Below are 26,677 nucleotides of genomic sequence, written 5' to 3'. Positions count from 1 at the left end.
GTAATGATAATTAGACATGCTGCTGTATGGATTAACAGTGCCATAGTCCAGTGACGTCTACAGACAATGGAACCAGTTAATCCATCTGTGCTTAAAATTACATCCCAACTGGAGATGGAAAAAAACATAAGAGGGAGGGAGGATTAAAAGAATGAGTCTCAGCTTGAAAACTCTCCTTTTATCAGTTTCTCAATTGTAGATCTGCTGTCGCTTTGCCTGTGGTAAGCTATTGGCAGTCAATTAGGTGAAATAAACGGGGAGGGTGACCTTCATTTCCTTTTAATAGCTATTCCTCCCTGCAATGGGGAGTGTCAGTGGATTTTCAGCTTAAATTTTATTCAAGCTGCTTTATTACACTTGACAGATTAGCTTTGCATAAACATACCCCCCTTTTGAACCGAATCCTTGTTTCTCTCCCCCCCCACCCAATCAACTACTTAAAAAAATAATTAAGTCTCTATTTGTCTGATGTCTTAACAGCCCCTGCTTGTCTAATAAATTCTTAATTTGAAAGTTCAGCTCAAAAGTTCATCTACCTAGTGTCTCAGTCTCTGTGTTTGTGTGTGTGTGTACATTGATTTAACAAACACCTCTGGTTAATGGGCATATTTTAAATAGTGGTTTCAAGTATACTTTCTGAGCTTTGTAGCAGACACAGAACAGTGCAAATACATTTCTTTCTTCTTCATCATCATCATCGAAACCTTTTGACATTGGACCATGAAGCTTTTGTGGCATGTCTGGCTGGGTTTGTCTTTTTGCTAAAAAGTGCCTGTCTACCTTGAGAAGGGCGTACAGCTCTGACCCAAGCTCAGTCTTTTGCAAACTCCATTCAATTGACTACAAGTCGCACACTGCACTGAGTCCCTGCTTTGCAGCTCCAGCATAACATTTCTTGACAGTGTGTTGTTAAAGGACTCAGACTACCATTCTTTAGCTTAATATGCTAACATAGTTTTAATCTAGGAACATTTGCTCTTTTTCTAAGTCCTCCAGCAGCTGTAATTTTGCTGGATGTGAAGTGCAATTCTGTGCATGTTTATTTGGAAATAAGCTCTGCTGATTTCTGTGTCGCTTACTCCCTAGTAAGTGTGTATAGGATTGCAGCCTTGAGGTATTAACATGTCACTGCCAGCAGAAATAAACTTCAGTTCTTAGTGAGTATTCATAAATACTACATTCATCCCTATCTAGCACAGTCAAACTCCCACATTCCACCCTTTCCCCCAATCTCAGCTTCTTGCATAGCTGATCTGACAATTCTATTATAGCCTGAAGAACAGTTGTGTGTGTATGTGTGTGTATGCGCGCGCGCACACACACACACGCACACACACACACACACACACACACACTGGAAACCTCACTATTTTTCCCCCTTTACGTTTCCACCAAGTTGGTCCAAGAAGAGATCATCTCTCCCTTTGCCACATTTGTATACATCAATAATTATCCTATGCTGCACAATAAGTTTCATGCTCTGACATATGCTTGATTTGTTTGAAAGGGATTGTGTGCACTCTGGAAAATTGGAGTAGCATAAAATTGGGATGACAATTCAGTGGACCTTTGCTCCTCTTCATTGAACATGCACTGTGTCAGCCTGTCTCCCCAGAGGGGAGGAGGCATCAGGAGCCTGTCTGTTCCTACAAGCAGCAGCTGCACTGAAAGTAAACGTGGCCCAGTTTGATAGCAGCTGTCAGTATTGTTCAGAGACCCAACTTAGTGTAAAAAACAATAGCGGTGGGGGGGGCAGGCAGGGGCGCATGCTCTTAAACTGCAGCGTCTTTCAAGCTAATAAAAGAAATAGTAATTTAACGGTTTAGACGTCTATTGTGAGCGTGAAAGATCATGAAAGACTTCTTTTTAAAATGCAAATAAGGCTGGTGCATTCTCCAACATTTAGAAGCACAATCAAGTAGCCAGTGGCTTAACGGTGTTAAAGAGGTTTCTGTTCCGTGAAAGTAGAAGCAGCAGAGGGGAAGGAGAAGGAGGAGCTTGGGTGGAAAGTTACCTATATTCCTAATAGGTGTTCTGTAAAGAGTTTACTGTGCATAGAGTCTGCAAACTTTATGCTTCTTGGCTTAAGAAATAGGCTGCGCTCCTTCCCAGGAGATAATGGTGCCAAATCATTGCACATTAATGCAGCAGTAGAAGTGAGGGGAGGGGGGCGTTTAGTGGGAAACAAACTTTTGAAATGAAAAAGCAGGCCGGGTCAGAGAGGCAGGCACATATAATGTGTGTTGTGGGGAGGAGAGATACTAGGGGAAAGGAACAAAAGGAGCCCTCTACAAAAGAGAACCTGTAAACCAGACATCTGTCTCTGCGTGTTGGTCCTGTCCGAATAGTACAATGTAATAGTCTTCTTCAGGCATTTATTTTCAAACTCCCTCCAATTGAAGAAAGTGCAGTGGCCACTCCCCCCCCCCCCGCCCCCAGCCAAGGCACAGTCAGCATTAGCCTGAAGGGGGATGCCTTACTCGTGTGTAGGGTTTTAAAAATAGAGATGGGAACCATTATGGCATCCTTATTTTCAGTATTTAAGCATGGTGTAGTTTTGTTTCATTTGGGGTTTTTTTTTGCCTTGTAGTGAAGAGAATCTAGATTATGGCATGAAGGGCTTAAATGGATTATCTTGGTATAATTTGAAGGGATTGGAAGAAGATAGTTAAGCAACAGGCTGGAAAATTAAAAGTTGTGCACGCCAGGAAATCTGAATGACACTGGTAGCAAATAAAATCACTTTACAAGATTGGTTCAGATTGGGAAAAAATGTGTTTAAAAAAGACTGCCACCTTGATGAATTATAGAAACATACCTAAGAGTGCAGCATGCAACACTCACAAGAAACAGGCAGCCTATGAGAGTGTTTTCAGTTTAGCTTGTTCAGAAAGAATTTAATACTTGCGAGGTGTTGGGTTTCCTCCCTCCTCCTCCTCCTCCTCCTCTCTGAGGTGTGCTGCTAATGGTTCTGTGAAATCTATCTCTTGGACTGACAGCACTTGTGAGACAGATTGAGTTGTCAGCCTCCAAAGGGCTTTCCATCATTGCATGAGGTGATTGACTAAAGGATTAGCAAGATGCTGGATTATTTTTCCTCTGCTTGGCTGTGGTTGCCAGCTATCTCTGAGATTGTAGTGTGTGAAGCTTAAGGGGATGAGGTTAACCTCTTGAGGGTTTATTATGAGCATGTAGTTAATCTTTAGAAAGCCTATAAATAACTAGGATGCATGTTTTTGTTGTAAAATAGAAATGTGGGCGCAAAGAGAAGTGAACTCAAAAGTGTAATTCTAGAACAGCTTAGCCTTGCATGATTTTTGGAATTGTCTGCGCTGTGTGTTTAGTGTTGAGTGCTGTGTTAGGGGTTTGGGTGGGGTTGGTTGAGGGTATGGGAAGATAACAAGCTTCTGTTAGGGGATAGATGGAACAAGAGATTAAATCTTTAGTGTATATAGTGAGGCTTCCATTGGCTGAGACTCAGAACAAAATATATGATGTCCTTTGGGGGAACTACATTTCTGAAGTATGCAAAAAACCTGAATTTAGTGTATTTTTTGGGGGGGGAATACTCAGCTGCTACCCCCTATCCCTCTTTACATGTGGACCTATGTTTATCACATCACAGATAAAGCTGTACCTCATGATGGATGATGTGAGTGTGAGTTTTTTTAAAAGAAAAAGTTGTGAAGTACTTTACCAGGCAGATTTTTGGACTGGAGTACAGACACATGAGAAATTCATCCAGGCAGCTAAAAAGCCTGCCACGCATTTTGCACCAGAGTTTCCATTCCACCCTTGTTCCCAAGTATTTCCTAATTTGTTTTCAAACATATGGTGCTGTGTTCCTATTCCCTGTTCCAGCCCTTTTTCCAAGAAATGAAAGTTTCAGATGCATTTGTTGTAAATTTTGTAAATCTGCTTTGCTAAACATACTTGACAACATATACAGTGATGTGCTGGTTTCCTTCCTTGGTTTTTCTATCCTTTTCCCACAGAAGAGAACTTTTTTTAGGGGGGGGGAGATCCCCTGAAGACTTAAGCCCTGCCCGACTCTAAGAGTCATTCTGGTTCCAACGCAGTAAAAAGCAAACATTTAGTTATGAATGTTTAACTTAGTTACTGTTTCTTAATTCTAGCCAAATGAACTGGTATACTGAGACCCTTTAGGCTGTGTCTGTTGTCTGTCAATAGTGACAGCCACGGAGAGAGACCCATTAACAGTCTAGGTTACGTGATCCCTCTTTGGTTTTGCTGGTTGGAAGAAGCCTGTCATGGCTAAAATTGTGTTTCACTTTAGTAGTTGTAGCTGGTGATCTCTGAAATGTAACTTAAAGGTAACTTGACTAAATTACTGTTAAACTTGAAAATTTAAAGGAAGGCATTATTCACACACACACTATCTTTGCTCCTTGCCTGGAATTGGGCTTTGTTTGGAAAAGCAAATCTGCACCCCACCTGTTGCTTTACCTGCAGCAATGACTCTAGAGGAGGGACTAGGAGACTGAAATGTGTGTGAGAATTTTGCAGTTCCACTTCCTTGCCCATCCCACTTACCACGCCCTAACTCAAACCTGACAAGTCTGTAGTTGCATATAAACTAAGTGTGTGGCCCAACTTTATTTTATTTTTAAAATGTCACTTAATCACGTGAATCTTAATTGACTGACTTTTGGCTCTGTAAAAAAAAAATAATGGCTATGAAAAAGAAGTACATTTTGCCTTTTAGATTTATCCATGCTTCATCATCACAGAGGCAGTCTCTCCTTTGTTTGAAAAAAAGAGGCATGCCTCGTAGGAAGATGCCATCTGCAACCAACATTTTTACAAGAGCCTGTCATGTTTGTAGACCAACCAGTTAATCAAATTAGTTCCATTTAAACGTTTCAACCCCAGTGTAAAAGTGTAGATCAGGCATGGCCAAACTTGGCCCTCCAGATGTTTTGGGACTACAATTCCCATTATTCCTGACCACCGGTCCTGTTCGCTAGGGAAGATGGGAGTTGTAGTCCCAAAACATCTGGAGGGCCGAGTTTGGCCATGCCTGGTGTACATAAGAGTAGCACTGCCAAAAATATATATATGTGGAAGTAATGCAGTCCTTAGCCATGGTTGCGCTTTGCTTCTTGAGAAGTGTGCACCTCATTTAAGGCATCATTCCACTCCCCTTTTCATTACTGGCATCTTTCTATTTAATGATGAACTTGCAGCATTGCAGTTGCTGTAGGCACAATGTTAAATTTGAAGACTAAATGGGAGAAGAGCACTACCTATTAACATCCTTGATAATGAGGAAAAAATGGACCCAGATTTTAAGATGGAATGCTGGAGGGGTGGGGAGCGGGGAGAAGGGAGACGGTGCTCATTGTTAGAGAACACGTTTTGCATTCAGAAGGTTTCTTGTTCCGCCTCTGGAATCTCCAGTGGAAAAGGATCAAATGATAGGTGATGGAAAAGAGTTTGTGAAGCCTGAGACTCTGGAGAGCTGTTGCCAGCCAGAGTGGGCAATACTAAGCTAAATGCAGTCCTGTTCAGGGAAGTTTTTAACATTTAACGCTGTATTGTTTTTAATACTTGATTGGGAGCCGCCCAGAGTGGCTGGGGAAACTCAGCCAGATGGGCGGGGTATAAATAATAAATTGTTGTTGTTGTTGTTGTTGTTGTTGTTGTTGTTGTTGTTGTTGTTGTTGTTATAAATGGGCTAATCCAACTCCAGTAAAAGGCAGGTTCCTATGTTCTTATACATATTTTCTCTTAATGAAAAGAGAAATCTATTGTGTGTGTTTTTTTAGAAAGGCTAAACGAACGTTGCCATTGGTGAGACATTAGTTCACTTACACGTAATGATAAACTACGTATTAGAGTGTGTGAGCGCAGGGGTGGACTTTGTAATGGCTTTCTGAGCGAGGACAAAATTTGGTGCCCCCCCCCTTAAATATTTTCACAATAATTCCTAATTTATTATTTTGCATCCCTTTGGCTTGGTGCCCATATCAGTAGGCTTGCCGTATTTCTAGAAGTCAAATTCAAAGGTTGTTGAGCTTTTTTTTTTAGGCAGTCAACCTAAAAGTCCCGGACATTTTGCCACTGGCGCTATTTTGAGCTGGGCAAAGGCTCTTGCTTCTGCATGCGGTTATGGTTTGTCACAAACCCTGGCCAGTTTCAATTGCAGCCAGCTATAAACTATGGGTTATGAAATGGGCTTGTTAAAACATATATGCTAGTATATCTAGTCTTTAGCATGCTGTGCCTTGTTAGAATGCATTTAGGATTCTCATTGAGAAATATTGTTGTAAATATCCTTTTTACAGCAGTTGTAATATGAAATGCTTGTCCTTGCAATAACTCTTGCCTAGCTTTTTAATGATGGGGGCACTGTAGCCGAGCTCATGACTTGTCCATAGCCACCTATTGAGTCTTTGATTGCTCAGTGTTTTTATAAACCGAACTCTCTTAAGTCCTAAATTTCATTAGCTGTCCAAATGCCCCAGCTTCAAATTTTAAATGATAAATAAAATGGAAAATTAGGCCTGTTCATCTGAAATTCTTGATCTAAGGTACATAGAAGAAGGGGGGCGGGATTTCTTCTATATTCTCCAGGTTCAAGTTCCTCTTAAACTTGATACTGTACTCCTGTTTATACTTATCACTGTTGCAACCATTTTGCTTTTTAAATCAAATTGTAACTACTAACCTGAAATGAAGGGGGCAGGTGGAAATTGGTATGTTGGTGCCACAGGATGTGTCCAGCACAGGACCTGGTAGTGCTCTCAGCTTTGGGGAATTTCTGTTTGCATTAGAGAACTTACAAACATAAGTAATTTTATCACATTTTTGAAATGAGAGGATTTGGATCGGCCTTCAAGTAGACTAAGCTGCAAGGTTTAGAATATTTCCAAGTAAATCTCAGATGTAACGTACTGAGGATAACAGTAATCAAAGTGAACTTTTCATTCAGACCAGCCATCTGTCCTGTCAAGTATTTAATGCAGGAGTTAGTTTCTAAGTGTGGGTGGGAGGAAGAGGAGCAATAGGGAACATCTATAAATGCTGGGTGCCGAAGTGCATTTGGAAGGAAACACTTCCAGCTGATCTGTTTTGCACAAGAAATACTCCTAGTGGAAGCTGCGGTGGAGCCTTATTTTAGACCAGACCTTACAAGTCACCACTTTTAAAAAAGCAATCACGCAGCACAAGTAGTAGTGGAAATTAGTTTTTTGGGTTGAGTAGGAGGAATGTGTGCAAACTGTATAGTTTTGCCTGCACTAATTTTGTTAATACGGGGGTGGATTTGGAGAGGTGCCAGATGTCTTCAAGAGTCTAGACTGCACAAATCTCCTGTTAGTCAGGCTGTAGATTAAATTACAGGGCTCAGTTCTGTAATACAAAGGAGGATCGATATCTGAGGAAATATTCTAGCAGTTGTGAAACCTGGTATGGGGCGATTATTTGGAGCAGGTTGAAGTGGTGTGGGCTTTGAAAACTGGAAGTAGCAATGAGTTCAGTTGGCTAACCAGTTCTCCTTTTCTTTCATCCCCAACCTACGTGCCGCTGCTTCTGCCTGGAAATACCCCACAAATAACAGCAACAGCAGTTGCAGGCTCAACACCTCTCACACGGCCATGGACCCCCAGTGCCTCTAACCCCTCACCCATCAGGACTTCAGCCTCCTGGGATTCCTCCGCTTGGGAGCAGCGCTGGCCTCCTTGCCCTCTCCAGTGCTCTAGGTGGGCAGTCTCACTTGGCAATAAAAGATGACAAGAAACACCATGACGCAGACCACCACAGAGGTGAGAGGCATGGAAAGCCTGATTAGGACATTGCCAGGTGCATCTTTGCACCTTGCTGCAAATGGCAGGCATCTCTAAAGAAATTGCGCTTATGTTGAGCGAAAGCCGAGAGCAAACTGGTTGCCAAACGTTTAAGAATGGCACTTTGCATTCATACCACTGAAGCAAAATTCAGCTTGAAGTTTTCAGTCTTTGAAGCTGGGAGATCGCTAAGGATCCCTTGCTTTTATGAAGTGCAGGACATTTTGACATCCTGACAGATGCTTAGTTGTAACCTCAGTGGTCCGCACAATGTTGTGGAAAATTGTTAAAACAGAATAAATGGGTAATTTTATCTTTTTTGATTAAAGAAAGTGATCTTTAATGGGAAGAGTTCTGGGGAGGGTGGGCAAATGACGGAGTCAAATTTTGAGGTGAATGTGTTGAAACGAAAGTTTTAGAGCATTAAAACTGTTTTGTAGGTTTGTTTAGGACACCTTTAAATATTGGGCAAAATTGCACTTGAATAATTTTTGAAAAAGAAAAAAGTAATTTATTCTGTCATGGAAAGAACTAGGCTTTGTGTATGGTTAAACTGTAAATCATGTTTACAAAATGTAATTTTCAGGAAATCACTGTATTAGGAATGTGCAATGACTTATATAAATAAAAGCCATTTTAAAACTGTTCGCGGCTTGTGTTCTAATTTTCCCCCCTTTTTTATTTCTGTTCTTGCCTCTGTGTCTGAACGGGCATGTCTGTGCATTTCTTGGTTACTACGGGAACAGACAGAGATGCGGGCACAGTAAGTACCAATATTCCTGCTAACATTAACATTTTTCAGTTACTACAGTAGTTGATAGCCAGATATTCACATTTTCTTCCCTGTAGGGCTTACTTGCTACGTCTCTCCTAGTTTAGATAATGGGCATAGTGTCTGTGGTATGAATACTGCAGTGCTTTGTTGGAATAATAAAAATAAAAATAATATTTCTATTGAACAACTTTTGTAGCTGCTCTGATAATATCCCTACAAACTAATCTGGTTTTGGATAGCAACTGCTCAAGCCTGCATTAATTGCATTACATATGTGTGTACTTGTGAAAACAGGTGAGATTAAAAACTTGCACATTAGCCATACCAGGGATTTGTAGTTTTTCTAACTTTGTCTTCATATACATATGTGTTAAGTATCTGATTAGCATATCAGATGTTTCTTATCTAATCTGCCTTTCCTTTTGTGATTAGTATATCAGACATTTCCCATCTAATCTGTCTTGTACTTGGAATGTATTGCTAGTGTCACTCTTAGGCTTTTCAAAAAAGTGTTCTATTGATTTTAAAAACCACTTACTCACCCTCACATCGTTCATTAGAGAACTTTTTTGTTGCTATCAGGGGCCACCATGATTCTTTGGCCATGTATACGCCTGATTTAGACAATATGTCTGTCGTGCAGCATATCTGTACTACAATCAATGCCATTAGATAGCATTTTTTAAAAATAAAATTTTATTTGATTTTGGGATGTCCCTTGAAACTGGATTTTCCAGGGTTTTCACACATTCGAAACTGTTTTGTAAGATGTGGAAGGAATGTCTTTCTCATCCCCTCTCATATTTTTCCAGCTTATTCCACACTAGAGTGCAGGAACCTCAAAAGTCCATTAGAGTTTTAGAAGTACAAATTCTGTTGGGGTTGCTTATGACTTTCCTCCGGACACTTGGAAGTCTTGAGAAGTCATTTGGGATATCTGCCAAAGTTGTGAGGTCATCTTTAGTTCATTACATTCCCCAAGAAATATAACTTGGGTTGCTTTAACCTTCCCATGTGTGTCATTGAGCCATCTAAAGATTCATGCAATTTGCTTCAGAGCCTTGGGCAAAGGTGGAAGAGCAAATATGTTGCCCACAATAGTAGGGCTAGATCAAGAGTGCAAGAGGCGAGGGAGCATTGTCACATGGTCAGAATGCATCCCAGAAACACGTCCAGCCCTGTGAAGTTGTAGAGGGTACTGTGTTTCATTTGCAGTTGAAATAAACTGCTGCTCGTTTTTGGTTGAAAATATTTAATTTATCCTTTGCAGTACAGTGGACGCTCGGGTTGCGAACATGATCCGTGCGGGATGCATGTTCACAACCCGTAGTGGCCCGTCTGCATATGCACAGATTCTGATTCAGCGCTTATGCGCACATGCGACCGCCGAAACCCGGAAGTAACCCGTCCCGGTACTTCCGGGTTTTGGCAGTCCATAACGCGGGTGGCGCTGTGGGTTAAACCACAGAGCCTAGGACTTGCCAATCAGAAGGTCGGCGGTTCGAATCCCCCGCGACTGGGTGAGCTCCAGTTGCTCGGTCCCTGCTCCTGCCAACCTAGCAGTTCGAAATCATGTCAAAGTGCAAGTAGATAAATAGGTACCACTCTGGCGGGAAGGTAAACGGCGTTTCCGTGCGCTGCTCTGGTTCGCCAGAAGCAGCTTAGTCCTGCTGGCCACATGACCTGGAAGCTGTACGCCGGCTCCCTCGGCCAATAAAGTGAGATGAGTGCCGCAACCCCAGAGTTGGTCACAACTGGACTGAACGGTCAGGGGTCCCTATACCTTTACCTAACCCGAAAAAACACAACCTGAAGTGTCTGTAACCCGAGGTACGACTGTACATTCTCATTTTACTTATTACCCCCAGTGTATGTTGCACTGTCCTCTAGTCTACTTGTATGTTTCAGCTGCTCAGACACAACACTGATGTAAGAACTCTTCTCCAACTTCCACTCCTAGCTATAAGATGCTCACCTTCATTTGTGGGCAGTGCATGTCATAGAGCAGGGGTCGGCAAACTAAGGCCCGATGTCTCCACCGCCCAGGCCAGCAGCATGGACTCTGTGCCCCGCCGATACAGAGGATGACACCATTGCTGCCAAAGATGAGGCAGCGGCGGCGTGAGTGGTGGCAGGAGCGGGGTTGGGGTTCCTTTGGGAGAGGGTGGGTCCGGCCCCCCACAAGGTCTGAGGGACAGTGGACCAGACCGCTCCTGAAAAAGTTTGCTGACCCTTTCATGGAGGTTTAGGATCTAATTTCAGTCCTTTTACTTTTTCTTCTTCCACTTACACTAGCTTCTTCAAAGCTTAATACCTCTTCACTGTATATTAAAGGGGTCACTTTCATAAGTGTGTCCTATGAAACATAGCCTGGATTTTGAGTCCCACCAGCAGCAGGGTGAATGATTGGTCCAGTTTCTCTATTCCCCCTGCTGTTTCTTTCCCCCCAAAAGCTATTCAAAAGGACTGTTCTTTCCCAGAACAGTCTGGGAGAGAAGTCCGTGAAATATTTGCTAGCACCATTAGCAACTACTGAACTCAGCTCTAGTGGAAGAGCTTGCACTGTCCTATATAAGTTGGTTACTTAGAAGTTCTATGCTTCTACGAGTGTTTGCACAGGCAGAAAAAACTAAATCTTGGATTTAGTTTCTTCTCTTCTACAGAACTCTAGCACAGGGTGTAGCACAGTTCCTCCACCCACACGTGGAAGGACACTTTGAATTCAACCAAATACATTATTTCTTGCCATTTTAAAAAGTATATTGGAATGGGAATCAGATTGCTTCAGCAGTAAATAAGGGTTATGCTCACAAGTGTGAGCAAAAAACAAATAAACTCTGCTTAATTGGAGAATGTAAAGCAAATGTACTCTGTATTCTCTAATAATACCTCAAATATTACCTTGGTGTTCATCTCTGCATGACAGACATTTTATTCCACTGTAAGTATGCTGCTTTTACTCTTCCTGCCATCACACTTTTGGAGCTGTTCCTGAAAAAGAGAGGAGGTGGGTTTTCCTGATTTAGTTGCAAGTATATATTATAGTGGACAGTAAGAACCATTGCAGGACCTGGACTGTTGGAGTACTTTTTCCTATCTGGCTAGGAACTACATTTCTGGGTGCATTGAAGGGAATCCTAATAGACACCTCCTACAACAGGATCAGCTACTGTACATCATACCAAGACATAATTTAGCACAATGAGAATGAGCTGCAGTGAATCCTGGGCTCACACAGCCTCTCACTTCCCCTGGAGCAGCTGCAAGGAGGAGTTGGGAACTTTCACCTAAACAGTCTCGGCCCAGTATACCTGAAGGAGCATCTCCAGCTCCATTGTTCTGCCTGACACTGAGGTCCATCTCCAAGGGCCTTCTGGTGATTCCCTCACTGCGAGATGTGAGGTTACAGGGAACAAGACAGAGGGCCTTCTTGGTAGTGGCGCCCGCCCTGTGGAACGCCCTCCCACCAGATGTCAAGGAAATAAACAACTATCTGACTTTTAGAAGACACCTGAAGACAGCCCTGTTTAGGGAAGTTTTTCATGTTTGGTGTTTTATCATGTTTTTGATATTCTGTTGGGAGCCACCCAGAGTAGCTGGGGAAACCCAGCCAGATGGGCAGGCTATAAATATTCATTCATTCAGTTTTCTATTAACCACAGTTTAGCTTCGCATCCAAATCTGAAACCATGGTTGCCATTAACCATGATTTGATGACTCATCTTTTAAAGTTGGTTTGGGCAACAGATTGGTTTAAAGTTGGTTTGGGCAACAGAAAAATAAATGATTAAAAATGGTTGTGTCTAAACTCCTTGCAGCTGCATCGGAAGAAAAGATTGGAGGGAGAAGCATGTGAACCTGAGACTTTCTGCAGCTCATTTCTGTTTTGCTGACTTTGGTTTAGTGTGGCATCTGAATATGGCCCTACAAGCCATGAACTCTGCCAAAGATGAAATATGGAACCTTCTTAATTGCTTCCCTTAACAGTCTCAGATTCCATGCAAGCTTGGCTCCCAATCTGTTCAGGATAATATGCTCCAGTTGTACCAGCATCAAATGATGACTGACACCCTTCCCTTCATCATCAACTACTACCCCTCATTAGTTTGATAATTTGGGGGCTGGGGGTTTACAGTACCAACATTCCTGTCCTTTATTATCTGCTTCTGAAGCCCAACAGACATGCATGCCTATAAAGGAAATAAGATTTCCCTCTTCCATGTGCTTGCCATTTCAGCTGTGGCCCTACAATTGTGGGTTGCAATTGCATGCAATGTCAGACAAACGCCAAACTTTGCATGTCTGAAACAGGCCTTAAGATCCAACTGCCTTCAGCCACAAGGTCACTCTGAGTTGCAGAACTCCCCAATTTTATTTCCTGATTTTGATAATTGCATATTCTGTTGGTTTTATGTTGGTCTTTTGGCTTTTCATAATAGTTTTTAATACATTTTGAGATTTTTTTATGGTATTTTGTGGTTTTAAATTGTTTTTTTTTAATGTTTAAGTGGCTTGTAAACCACTTTGGCAAGAATTTTTTTTTGCTTTAAAAGCAGCATACAAACTCATTAAATAAATGTGGACTTTAGCCTTAGGCTTCCTCAACCTTGTCCCTCCAGGTGTTTTGAGACTGCAATTCCCATCATCCCTGACCACTGGTCCTGCTAGCTAGGGATCATGGGAGTTGTAGGCCAAAAACATCTGGAGGGCTGAGGTTGAGGTAGCCTGGCCTAGAGGGTTCATTTTATGCTGGGGCCTCAGAGGTGAAAATGGGGGTTCTACTATTGCCCTCCATCCTTGTAAGAGTATACTTTCTAGCATGGGCTTCTCCAGCCTTTAGTCTACAGAGGTTTGGGCTTTACATCATCTCTGACCATTAGCTATGCTGAAGGGGGATGTAGTCCAGTAAAAGTGGGGTAGGGGGGAGAGAAGAGAGATGGTTGGGGAAGGCTGCTCTGAATGATATATCATTCTCCTGGCCTAAACCTGCACCCCCTTCCATTGGCTGAGGCAGCACTAGACGTTTGACTCCTCTACACAGAGTTGCCATGTGTCTTCTTTTTCCAGGACACGTCCTCTTTCTCATGGGTAGAGTCGTCATAGTGATCCATAGTTGAAAGCAGAAGTTGGCAAATGTGTCCTCTTTTTCGCTCTTCAAAATATGGCAGCCCTAGCAGGCCTGACTATTTCCTCTTTCCACTTCAAAACAGGGTTGACTACAATAGCACCTGATCCTACATCAAGTCTACTTTATGCCAAGAATCTGCTGGTGCTGCCACAAGCTGTCTTTGAACACGCACTCAAAAATGAGTGGCAAGAGCCAATTATGTCTCTTAATGTAAACAGAATCTCTCTTAAGCTTCAACCCCTTCTCTAATGAGAGAGAAGACTTGTTTTCTTCTCCCAGGGAAGATACTGTGGTTGTGGCTTTGTCTAATGCTGCAGCCTGCCTTACTGCTGCAGATAATAAATACCACATTGACTGCAAGTTAGAAAACACATTGAAGAGAGATGTTGATGCTACAGCCCTTAAGGCTTCAGGCGTAAGCTCCTACTCTGCCAGGACTGGATGAGCTTAGAGATCAAATTCAGGGGGATAAAAAGATTAACCCTATTCGTAATCTCTCTTATGGCTGCCTATATGGCAGACTCTCAGCCTGTGTCATGTCAAGCGATGTACTAGCCAAGGCTGCTTTGGCTCAGATGTTGGAACATTAGACCCCCTCATCCAGTGCCCACCTGTTTAGGGCCTCCTTGATAAGCTGCTAATGGAACTAGCAGAAAAGAGTGTCTCTTCTCAGGAACTCTTAGACCCTCAATCCCAGGGGCAGCACATCCTTTTTTAAAACCAAAATATCTTACAATGACTATGTCCAAAGGCAGACACAATCGGGCAATAAACAACCCTACTTTAGCAACTACTCTTAATTGCCAGCCCGACACCAAAAAGAGACCAACTTGTCTTCCGCCCTCTCCAGGATCCATTGTGAAGAAGGCTGTCAAACCTCCCTCTGGAATGAAACCTAAAGATGGTTGTATGTCAGGCACTGTCTCTAATACCAAAACTGTGCCACTGAGATACGGCCTTACTGCAAATGCCCCTTTTCTAAGGAAGGTGATTGCAAGTATTCTTAGATCAGTACACTGATGATGTCCACCTGAACTGGGAGGGGTTGTGCAAGCCCTGGACCACTGTTTAGACTTGGTGGTGGGCTGGATGAGGGCCAACAAACTGACTGAATCCTCAAATCCAGATAACTGGTGAGTTGCCTGCTTTGGATGGGGTCACATTCCCCCTGGGAGTGTAGTCTGGAAGTGATCCTGGATGCATCTTGGTCGCTAGAGGCCTAGTATTCAGTTCTCTGTGCGTGCAACACAGCACAATTCCTGTGCTTAAAACTGTTAAGGCAAGGAACTTGCAAGTAAGCTGAAGAATGACTTGCTGAAGCAACAAGTGTCCACCTTTATTAACACCCATTCATCCGTCATTCATAAATAATCAAATACTAGCAGCTATTGAAATACTGTAACTCTTACAGATGTCTTCATGGGGCAAGTCTGAGCTCCTCTTTGAGAAAAGAGAGGAGCTAGAATTTCATGATGAGTAAATATTGGTTATTCTGGGTGCAAACATTTTGCCATCCCGGCATTCATCAGCATACATTTTCTTCTACTTAATATTTAGCATAATTATGGTCAAGCGTGGGTGTGCACACATGCACATTCTTATAAATTTATTTACAGTTTGACTCCCTTCCATACTTCAGAGGCCTTCATTTGGCTCCCCAGGCCAGAAAGGGTCTCAAGTGGAGAAGTATAGCTAAGCAAATCCATCTGAACAAAGTACTGTACAGTGTTGTGGGACCTGCATTCCCTTGTGTAGATTTCCCTTTTAGTTTTCCCCACTGCTTTAACTATTTAAATTTAATGACAGAAGAGCTACAGGGGCCTTAGCATCCTTGAGTGCCAGTATAATATAGCAATTACAAGAGTGCTGGGTTAGGGTGTGGAAATACCATATTCAAACCCATGAAGCTCAGGTGGGAAGTTTGGGGCAAGTTCTTTTTACCCTAAAACACCTCACAGTTAGAATGAGGTCAAAGGCCACCCCCAAGCTCCTTGAAAGAATAAGAGTTTTGATGTAATTAAATTATTCATCTTGTTTGCAATAGGACTAACTTAATGTGTAAGACCCCTTGAAACTAATGGTAATTCCCATTCAACAGATTAGGCCCAAACAAAGGAGAAGCTACATTTTGAATTTATAGTAGAAGGGAATCTTTGAGTAACAGCACCCAAAAATTGGAGTGGTGGTGGAATTACTCATAAAATTGATTTAATCACTTAGGCCAATCTGGATAAATAATGTAGACTTCATGTTCTTAATCCCTGATAAATTGGGTTCTGACCATGAAAGCTGGGATTATCCTCAATTAAAATGTCTAGTCTACTGAAATTAAGATGAAACAAACTGGTTTCATGTTTCTCTTAGCGAGGTGGTAACAATTATTTGACAGAAATGCAATCAATTTACATTGCATAACTCAATGAAACGATTATACTGCTTTGTCTACCCCAGAATTTTTAAACTTCGGACACTTCTGCAAAAATTGAGCAAAGGGATGAAGATCTCAAACTGGGGATTTTCCACTATAGGGGAAAATAAGTGTTTCAGAAACACTTCAGAAAACAACTCTTACTGGACTTGAAACCCTCCCCATTTTGTTCTGTTTCATTGTGTTTTTACTACAAAATAGTTGTAACTATAGCAGGTATAATTCCGCAGTTAGTATACGACACATTGTGCTTTCACTTAGCAGAAATGTGGAATTTAAAGTATGGAAATTAGGTCTTAAGTCTTGCTGCTATCACATATAAAGACGTCAGTGGTGCAAGTATCACACCTGCGTTGCAGTCAGCTGTAATGGGATGGTGAAGATAATATCAATCCATTTTATAACCATACCTTTCTACCAAAGTGCACAAGACTCCTTAAAGCAGACTTGCAACAAAATAAACTGTTGAAAATAGTAAAGATCAGGATGCTTGCTTTGGAAGCATAGGCAATTGACAGTTACGTAATTTCATTTAATGGTGTGTACAGTGCTCCTTCTTTAGAATTCTAAAGTGGTCAAAATAAATAATATTAAACCTCAACCAAGCCACATTAATAATTACTGCTGTAGTTTAGCTGCTGATTTAACAAAAAACAGTTGAATGTGGTCAAGACTCCATAACCTGGCAACAAAAATATGGGTTGTATGTATGCAAAATTATTTCCTGTGGAAGTACAGCACTATTATGGAAAGTAACCCACTATACAGGTAAATACATATGACTGCCACTTCCATTGCTAACTGCTGTGCTGTGAGGGAGCCCTGACCCTAGGGCCAAGGCAAAATGCAATCTAGGACTGAAGGCATCTTGATGATGGTGGGTGGGGGGAAAAACCTACCCACAATTGACCTCCTTTGGCGATACACATTTCACTTCTATATTGCCAGAAGTTTGAACTGTTAGCTCATTTCTACCTGACCACTGCTTCAGTAGTTATACCACAGTGGATGGAGGATAACTTTGGACAAACTTATTGGTGAGTCTGCAAGTACTTCTGGCAGAAAATGCATAAAGTTCCTAAGTGAAACAGTCCCCCCCCATCCCATTTTTTCTGTTATTTATTCTCATTACTCACTTCAATGTGTTGCAAACCACTAGCAACTTGAGTGGAACTGAAGATCTTTGCCACTCTGCCTCCAAGATAAGATTCATACCGCAATAAAAAGATAGCAAAATTAGCAAACACATTTCCTTTCTTCTGAATGAACATTATCACTGAGCCTGTCAGAAGTGATATTTAGGTATGTCCCCCCCTTTCCCCCCTCTCCACCCCCATTGCTAGCTCTGTTTCTCCACTCTATATTTTGCTCAGGGTGTGTACAAATCACTGCTGTGTGAGTTGATTTATTGTCTGTTTTTCATAAACATTTCTGTATTCTTTTGCTTTGGTAAACTCCAGAGAATAATCTCACATCCTACTGAGTCACGATCCATTGTGTATCCATAACACTGGCAAGATTACGTGAAAGCACACAACCTAATCTCAAAAGATAGAATTGGGTGATGCTGCTGAAATAGGTCTGGAGTTTGACTTCTTGGTACCCCAGGTTTTTAGTCTCTTAAAAAAATTGTTCTATTTTATCCACCATCTCTCTTCCCATTTGCTGCCTGTGACCAAAACCTTTATTTTAAAAAGAATTACTAGCTTCATAACATTATCAATCTTTAAAATTGAAAGTCTGGGGGGGGGGGCTTGCTTCCCCTCCAGGTATAGGGCAGTATATAAATTCAAATAACAAACAAACTTGAGGTGGAGTTTCAAGAACAGCATGGCAGCTGCTCAGAACACCCACATGTCTATTGCCTGCTCATAGCCAGCTGATTGTCTGCAGCTGCCACCATGCGTAGGATTGAGAACCTTGAAAATAGCCTCTGGAGGGGGCTACACAAGATCAGCAGGCATAAAAGGTAAAGGGACCCCTGGCCATTAGGTCCAGTCGTGGCCGACTCTGGGGTTGCGGCGCTCATCTTGCTTTATTGGCCGAGGGAGCCAGCGTACAGCTTCCGAGTCATGTGGCCGGCATGACTAAGCCGCTTCTGGCGAACCAGAGCAGCGCATGGAAACGCCATTTACCTTCCCGCCGGAGTGGTACCTATTTATCTACTTGCACTTTGACGTGCTTTCGAACTGCTAGGTTGGCAGGAGCAGGGACCGAGCAACGGGAGCTCACCCCATCGCGGGGATTCGAACCGCTGACCTTCTGATCGACAAGTCCTAGGCTCTGTGGTTTAACCCACAGCACCAGGCATGCAAATCCAGTAGTCATCTAGATGTTGCTGCCAATCTTACTTAAAGCCTTCTTATCCTGCTTTTCCTATTGCTCACCCAAGGCAGTTTCCAAATAGTAAAACTACTTGAGAATGAGTGAATTGCTCGCTACTGTCTGCACGGAATGGCGGCAAATCTCAATGGTTCTCTCTGAGTCTATCTATCTGGAGATGCTGGGGAATTCAACTGGGACCTTCTGCATGCAAAGCATCTGTTCTGCCACTGAGCTATGGCCCTTCCTCACTAAACATTAGAAATCTCAATACACACTCCCAACATAAAGTGTAAAATGCAGATTAAAAGGGAAGCAGTGACAATAAGTAGGCATCAAATACTCAGGGAAAATAAAACACTTGGCATCAGTCAGTGAAACAGGTGGCAAGCAAATAGTTCTAGGCAGAATATTCCATATGTGGAGCAGCACCTCAGAAAAAGCTTTATCCTTGGTCACACCTGTCAGTACATTTCTATAACACTTGATTTGAAGAGAAATTTCTGGTCTCTTCCTCTCGCTTTTTCAATCACAGTATTGTACTACTTATGGAATTATAGCAGCATTGCTATGATAGCATTACAACAGAGAGTGCTGGTGCAAATGCTGATTATGAGAATGGTCTTGTAACCAATGCCAAATTGATTTCAAGCCATACTTAGTATTACAAATTGCAGTGCATGATATTAAAAATTAATGTGCTTTCAAAATTTCATAAGGTAAGCACTGTAGATCAATAGAAAGTGCCAGCCATTTTGAGAGTGTTTGTTTTCTATGAAGCAGTGAAAAAATCAGAGCTGTATCAGTGGACATGTCGTTGGGGTCCTGTTGTAATGTAAATAGGAATCTGCCTTAGACTGAGTCAGACCACTGACCATCTAGCTCAGTATGGTTAGCACTGTCATTGGAGCTTCAATCTAAGGACTGAGCCTTAGGCCCTGCCAATATAAAACTTCCCAATGAGGTACAGCAAGTCATTTTTTCAGAGTCTTTGTCGGATCAAATTCCATATTTCCCAAGGCAAAATTCTGGCATGAATGTTGTAATGCCATACAATCCCTGATGAAGATTCCTGCATTGCTGGGGGTTGTCCCCCCCCCTTTTTAAAAATAATAATAATGATATTTATTAAGAATTTTCAAAGAATTTTCAAATTACAAGAAAAACAAAGAGAAAAAGAAGGAAAAGCAAAGCAAAAGAAAAACCAACCACAATCAAACAATACAAATTAATAAAAGTCAAAATCAAAAAACAACAAAACACATAACACATCACAATCAAAAAACAAAAGTAAACCACAAAAATTTAAAAACAAATCCAATATTCCCAAATCCTTAACTGTCATTGCCTTATTTCATCGACCTCCTCACACCTCCCTTTTTTGTATTCTAGTTATTAATTATCACAGCAAATCCTTTCCATTTTTCATAATATTCTGTCATTAAATTACAGGGGGTTGTCCCCTTTGTCTCCTTTCAGCTCTATTGTCCTGTGACAATGGTGAGCTGCTTCATTCTTTTATAATGCAAGATGTTTTGCTAGATTAGGAGGTCTGTCAAGGGTTTTCCATCCACCAGATGCTTGCAAATGTCTCAAATGGCCCAGGCCTCCCAAGAGGATTTTGGGCCCCTCATGTGCCCTCAGGACCCTTCCCAGTGTAGACTCTTTCAACACTCCACATGCCTCTGAGGTCATCACAAATGACTCCCAACGACAGTGGGATCTTGGCTTTCTAGGCTCAACATGAATTTAGTGTCATCTCTTGGGCTTAGGGTGGTAGTTTACACATTGCCCCCAAAGAAGGGACCACTTATTTCCAGTTTTAGCCAGGGCAGAGGTGGGCAAATGCACCTCAACATACTTGGTATTGGTTTCAAGTCTTTGTGATAAGAATGCCCATTTCAGCCGCGTGCTTCATGGAAGACTTGGGAAAAGATCTGAGGTTTAAAGAAACCAGTGGTGGCAGCACAAAAAACATTTTGGGGAAGATGTTCAAAGCATAAGCACCTGCAAATAAGAATTGATATTTTAACAGAGAAGGAAATTTTAGGGGGGCAGGAACTGAGTTGTAATGGTGAAGGCTGGGTGGAATATATTGAGATACTGTCTTGGGACAGTGAATATTGATGAAATATGGATCTCTACACACTTGGTGGGTCTTATATCCTCTCTCTCTCTCTCTCTTATACACAAACATACCTGTCTGCTAGCAACGTTCTTTAAAGTATATGTGTGGATGCTTGTGTTTTGGTATTAAAAGATCTTTCAAAATGGGAACTTAATATTTGCTCCCAGTTTCTCCCTTCAGCCTTCCTAGTTTCCTTGAGTCACCCGGGGGTAGAAAACAAAAACCCAACCTTGTATATTTCAAGCTAATGAGTTTAGTGATCCTACAAACCTGCCTTTTCAGCCACAGAACACTGCGGTAAAGACATGACTGTGAGCTGCTTTTTACTTGATTTCATTAGACCCTCCCATATGCTTTGTGTAAGATCCCTAGTGTGTGTTGAGCTTGAATAGTCAGAAATAAAAGGGGTTGAAGCTTGCTTTTAAAGTGTGATTCTTGGAGTGCTGAAGAAAGTTCAGATTGCTTTAGGTGCCCTTGTTTGTCTTGTTTTCTTTTCTCCATGCTGTTAAGAATTGGTGTATGAGGACTACAAAGCTCCTAGGGTGGTTGTCTTCAGCGGGGGTTGGTGGGGGGGGGGAGAAGCGTGTAGTAATATTACCTTTTTTTTGCTTTCAGGTGTAATTATTAATATGTGAATAACAGTTTTCTTTGAAGTAGTGGTGCGGGTAGAATTTTTTTTTTGTATACCTTTTGTTAAAGTATGTTAGCATTATGCTTCCTTGTAAAGATGACTTTCAGAAATGAGGCTTGTCAGGTCTTTGTGAAAAGAGCCCTCTTCTCTCCCCCCCCCCCCACCAACCATTCATTCAGCATTGTTCATGGCATTAACACACCATTGAACAAATTGCCCTTCTTGCATATGCTAATCCTGAACTTAAAAGAACCCATTGTGACATGTTTAATGCTTTTGCTGGAGGGAAGATGAGAATTGGAGGCATGTCAAATTATCATGTGACCCAGAAATATCTCAAATGCCTCTCTTCCCCTTTGGGTCAACAGTTTGTACTTAGCATTATCTAAAAGAAAGTAGCCTGTAGATTGTGGACACAATTAGTTCTTGCTCTTGTATTTTGGCCTTCCTTTCACATTCTGAGTTTTATGTTGGAAGTGGGTTGTTGTTGTTTTTTGTTAATGTTATTTTAAAGAAGTGCTAAGCATTAAATTGGCTGAGACCAACCATTTGTGTGTTTTATCAGTTAGGCAGTAAGGTCATTTCGCTTCGTACCGCTTTGTGTTTCTTCAGTTTATGATTCTTATGGGTGATATCCAACATTAGTCATACTCCGAGCAGACTCACTGAGATAATTGGACTCAAGTCCATTAATTTCTCTGTGTCTGCTCTGAGTAGGATGACACACAAGCAGATTAAAGCTTACATTTGTTTATTTACTTACAATAATTTATAAGCTGCAAATACAAAACATTCCTGATTGGTGTACAGCATATTTAAAACAAAGCAATATAGGAGTAAAGTATAAAACAGGAAAGATTCATGAATCTGAAGGAGGTATTATATTCTTCTTGTGTATGGCTTGATAGTTGAAAGGTGGAAACCTGTTGTGAACTGCCCTGTGGTCTTCAGATGAAGGGTGGTACACAAATTTAATAATAACCACCGCCTCCTGTGGACCTCCAGATCCTGGTGGACTATATCTCCTAGCATCCTTGACTATTGGCCATACTAGCTAGGGGTGTTGGGAGCTGAAGGTCTTCTGGAGCTTCACATGTTCCCCACCTCTGTTATACCAGTTTCTTACGTAAATCTTTTTGTTGAGTACAGAGAGATGCAGGCATATCAAATTTCTATTTATCTAGAACAACATGGCAGCCACAGGTATCTACAAATTCCTCTTCCACCTGCCCTGCCTAAAATAGGCTTGAAAGAAGTATTCTGTTGTAGTCAACAAAATATATTTTGATGTCGTGTGATTTTCTTCAGTTTCCAAATGTGCACCAAAAAGGTTGGTGACCCTCAAACTGGAGCCACTCTTAACTGTTCGGACAGAGTTGGCACTCCTGCTGTCTGCTCCTTTCCACAGGCTTTCACTTAAAGGAGGAGTAATATATTAACCATTAGCAATGCAAATTTTAAGGCAGACTGTAAATTAAGAGGAGATTAAGACAAACTCCTTTTCAGAAGCACAAATGCTTTATGCTTGGCTGAAATATTTTTCATGAGTAAATAGCCCCTGAATTTCTCCCCATAAAAAGCATTCAAATAAGACTATATATAATAACAAGCTCTTTGATTCAGGTGACTTGCACAAACCTATTTCCTAAAACAGCTGCTTTGTGGGTATCTGAATCTGCTTTTAAGGTTTTTATGTTTGTAAAGTACTATCTGGAAATGTAATTAATGTACTTGAATAGTAAAATGCTATCTGGAAATGAATGCAAGGGTATCGTGTGCCTATTTCAAGCTTAGGAAATGTGTGCAAGGAGATCTTTAAGGTAAATGTCTCTGACCTTGTGTTTACAGAGTAACTCACTCTTGGTTCCGGATAGCCTGCGGAGCACAGATAAACGAAGGAATGGACCTGACTATTCCAATGACATGAAAAAAAGAAAGGTGGATGATAAGGACTCGAGCCACTATGTGAGTAAATCTGTCAACGATGATTAACTTACTTTCAGATACTGTGCATGTATGGAGGAACTCATAGCTGGGCTTCATATGGTCATGTATGTGAAGGAGCAAACACTGGCAGCCTAACTTTTGCTTCACATAAAGGGATGTCAAGAATTTGATCTTATTAGTTAGGAACTGTGGTTCTTTCCCTTCCTTTCCTCACCACCTTCTGGGTCTCTCAGCACCTTTTCTCTGAATTCTGTCAGGTTGCCAGGATACCTGCAGCTCTCATCATTCCAAGAGTGCTGTCATTAAGGCTGCCATTATGTCTGAACTGGGCTTTTTCTTGTTAATGAATGACCTTGCTTCTGTGATCCTTGATAACCATACTAACAATAGGATATCTTTAGCCCAGATAATGCCTGAAGTGTAGTTCTGCTGCCAAACCTAAGCCTGTCTGGCAGTGTGTGTTCTATGGATGGGAGCAGTGGCGTAGCGTGGGTTGTCAGCACCCGGGGCAAGGCAAGTAATTTGCGCCCCCTAACCCATGGATTTTAGCAGGGGTCAGAGAGCTGCGAGTGCGAGCGCGCCCCCCCAGATGTTGCGCCCGGTGCGGCCGGCCCCCCCTGCATCCCCCACGCTACGCCACTGGATGGGAGACCATTTGAGAGATTCCCAGAGTAGAAACAGCAGAATGGTATAACCTACTGGTGAAGAGCAAAAGCAAGAGACTCATGGGAGAGTGGGGATCAGGTGCCACCTTGTATATCAGATTATCTAGCACAGGCACATCCAACAGGTAGATTGTGATCTACTGGTAGATCACTGACCCGAACCCCCCAAAAGGGGTAGATCACTGCCAGTTTTTAACTCTGTGAGTAGATCGCAGTCTCTTGGGAGTTGGCCACCCCTGATCTAGCACATTTGTCAGGTATGTTTTTATTTTTGTACAGAAATTGATGTTCTCTTTTTATCTGGTTATGATTCATCCATCCATCCATCCATTCATTTCTTACCTGTCATTCACCATAAGGTCCGAGGAAAGGTTGCAATCATGTACTCCTACAACTAAAAACAAATAAAACAGTTTATACAGTTATGAAAAGAAGTGAAATCATTCCACATAAAAGCATCCGAGAACAATAATGATTACTAATAGTAATTCAGTTTATAATCTTCCCAAAGAAGCCAATGACAACAAACATTGATATCATAAAATATTGTAACAACAGATTAATACATTCTTTGAAAATGTTTTAAAAAACACATTTATCAGCCAATGATTTCAAGGTTGCCAGGGATAGTAGCATATGGTCATCAAGTGCTTGGGTAAACAGGAATATTTTAAAATTTCTCTTGGAAGTCAGTAATGAGGGAAACACTGTATGGTATCAAGAAATGTGGTCCAGTGTCCCAGTGGAAAAGTTAACATACAATATGAAAGCATTTGGAAAAGGAAATGAAACAGACAACTTTGGTGATATATGGTGCCTTTTAAAAAAATTGCATGCAATAAAGAAGACAATTTTATATCTTTTCAAATGCATATTAACTTATGGTTAACATTCACAGATCTTGGTTAACTGTATTGCTTTCTATATATTTCTTTGTATTACCTTATTATAATGACCATGTCCACACATCAGTGATATTGATTTATTGTACTTTCTTTAAAAATGGTCCATTACATTTATGCCTACTGTTTGTATCTTTATCAAAATCAAATAAATACATTTTAAAAATAAGGTGGAAGACAGATGATCTTCATCAGGTGAGGCTTTTCACAAATGGGGAACCATCAACGAGAAGGCTCTGTCATGGGTAGAGATGGGATGGCCTGGGGAAAAAACCAGAAAAATTGGGGGAGGGAACCAGGTCCCCCCCCCCCTTTCCCCCCAAAAGCCATTTTTTCTGGAAAAATTGAAAAAAGCAGTTTGATATAGTTTGAATATTCCACACATAATTTTCCCTGGGGGAAAAATGGAAAAAACCTGGTCCCTGGTCCCCTTTTTCTGGTTCCCCCCCCCCAGGCCTTCCCATCTCTACCCATGACAGAGCCTTCTCTTGGTGGTTCCCCAGTTGTGAAAAGCCCCACCTGCTGAAGTCATGGGTCATTGCCAACCAGGCAGCCCCCAGTAGCAGCACTATCAAGGACAGAAATTAGCAGAACAATAGAAGCTGGCTAAAGAGGGGCATCTTCAGCAAACAGCAGAAACTACAATGAAGATGCTAGATGCACTTCTTTTTCTCTATATCTATATCCAGTGCTTTTCCCCCTGGGGGACACAGGGGTACGCATACCCCTAAACATTTTGTGAATCTAAGTTTGGCCTCATTGAGGGACAGTATTTCAATATGAGTAGTAAAATGAGAGTACCCCTAAACATTTTGTGTGTGGGGAAAAACCACTCTCTATATCGATATAGTTACCTCTATCTCTGTATCTATTTTTCTATTTGTATTGTTTGAGCCATGGGCTTGCAATGTATTTGATCTGTATTTATGTTTGGTCTTTACAGCTAAAGTGAATAGACATACTGTAGCAAAGTGTACTGACCAAAAACAAATACTTTGTTTTCAAATTTAGGACAGTGATGGGGACAAAAGCGACGACAACTTAGTCGTGGATGTGTCCAATGAGGTAAGTTGCTTTGCACTGGAATGTATGTAATTGGAAGTGGGGTTTTTTTCCAAGGCACTGCACCATGTTTCTGAAAGTTGTGGATTACTTATCTCTGGTTGAATATCTCTACTCATCTCTGGTTGAATATCTGAGCTACAGTAGTCCTCCCTGTGGTCACTGGTCTCATGGATAGGCACAGGGGAGTGAGGCACGATAGTAGTGATTTTCCATGCAGAGGCCAGAATACTTTCACCACAAGTCATGGATGCTTTGGAGTTCTTAATCTGAGGGCCTTCTGGCGGTTCCCTCACTGCGAGAAGTGAAGCTACAGGGTATTAGACAGAGGGCCTTCTCAGTAGGGGTGTCCTCTTTGTAGAACACCCTCCCATCAGATGTCAAGGAACTAAATAACTATACAACTTTTAGAAGCCATCTGAAGGCAGCCCTTTATCAGGAACTTTTTTAATTCAGTGCTTGCTACTGCCTTTGCCTTGCCCACAAACCATCCAGGACCCTTCATCTCCACGGGCAAGTCCTGCTCATTCACCACGTGAGAACGGCATAGACAAGAACCGCCTCATGAAGAAAGATGCCTCTAGCAGCCCAGCATCCACTGCCTCATCTGGAAGTTCTACTTCCATGAAATCCAAAGAAATCGGTTTGGTGAGTGTTACCCCTCTGGCCTGACCACTGTTGTATATTTGGATGCCTAATAATTATCTATTTCAGCTTCACGTGTAAATGGTACCTGTCGGGGTGGTCTTAGATTGGGGGAGTCAGCCACCACCTAAGAAAACATAAGGTGGTTGTGCAACTAATAAATAAAATGCCTTCTAATCAAACACTTGTTTAAACCCAGCTCTCTCAAGATCAGTGAGAATTTTGCCCTTTCAGTT

The 26,677-nt window shown here is 41.7% G+C and overlaps 1 protein-coding gene across 2 annotated transcripts in view; it reads left to right on the top strand.

Moving 5' to 3' along the window:
* LOC308597684 (transducin-like enhancer protein 1) overlaps window positions 1–26,677 on the top strand; it is a 77,782-nt gene that overhangs the window by 25,471 nt on the left and 25,634 nt on the right. For both annotated transcript variants that reach the window (XM_081213666.1, XM_081213665.1), the window contains exons 7-11: window positions 7,583–7,787; window positions 8,555–8,571; window positions 23,069–23,185; window positions 25,746–25,799; window positions 26,292–26,444. In XM_081213666.1, coding sequence (XP_081069792.1) covers window positions 7,583–7,787; window positions 8,555–8,571; window positions 23,069–23,185; window positions 25,746–25,799; window positions 26,292–26,444 — 546 coding nt within the window. The remainder of the gene's footprint in view (window positions 1–7,582; window positions 7,788–8,554; window positions 8,572–23,068; window positions 23,186–25,745; window positions 25,800–26,291; window positions 26,445–26,677) is intronic.

This window comes from Podarcis bocagei (assembly GCF_964188305.1).
Source record: "Podarcis bocagei genome assembly, chromosome: 11".
NCBI lineage: Eukaryota > Metazoa > Chordata > Lepidosauria > Squamata > Lacertidae > Podarcis > Podarcis bocagei.
This window is presented reverse-complemented; position numbering and strand designations above follow the sequence as displayed.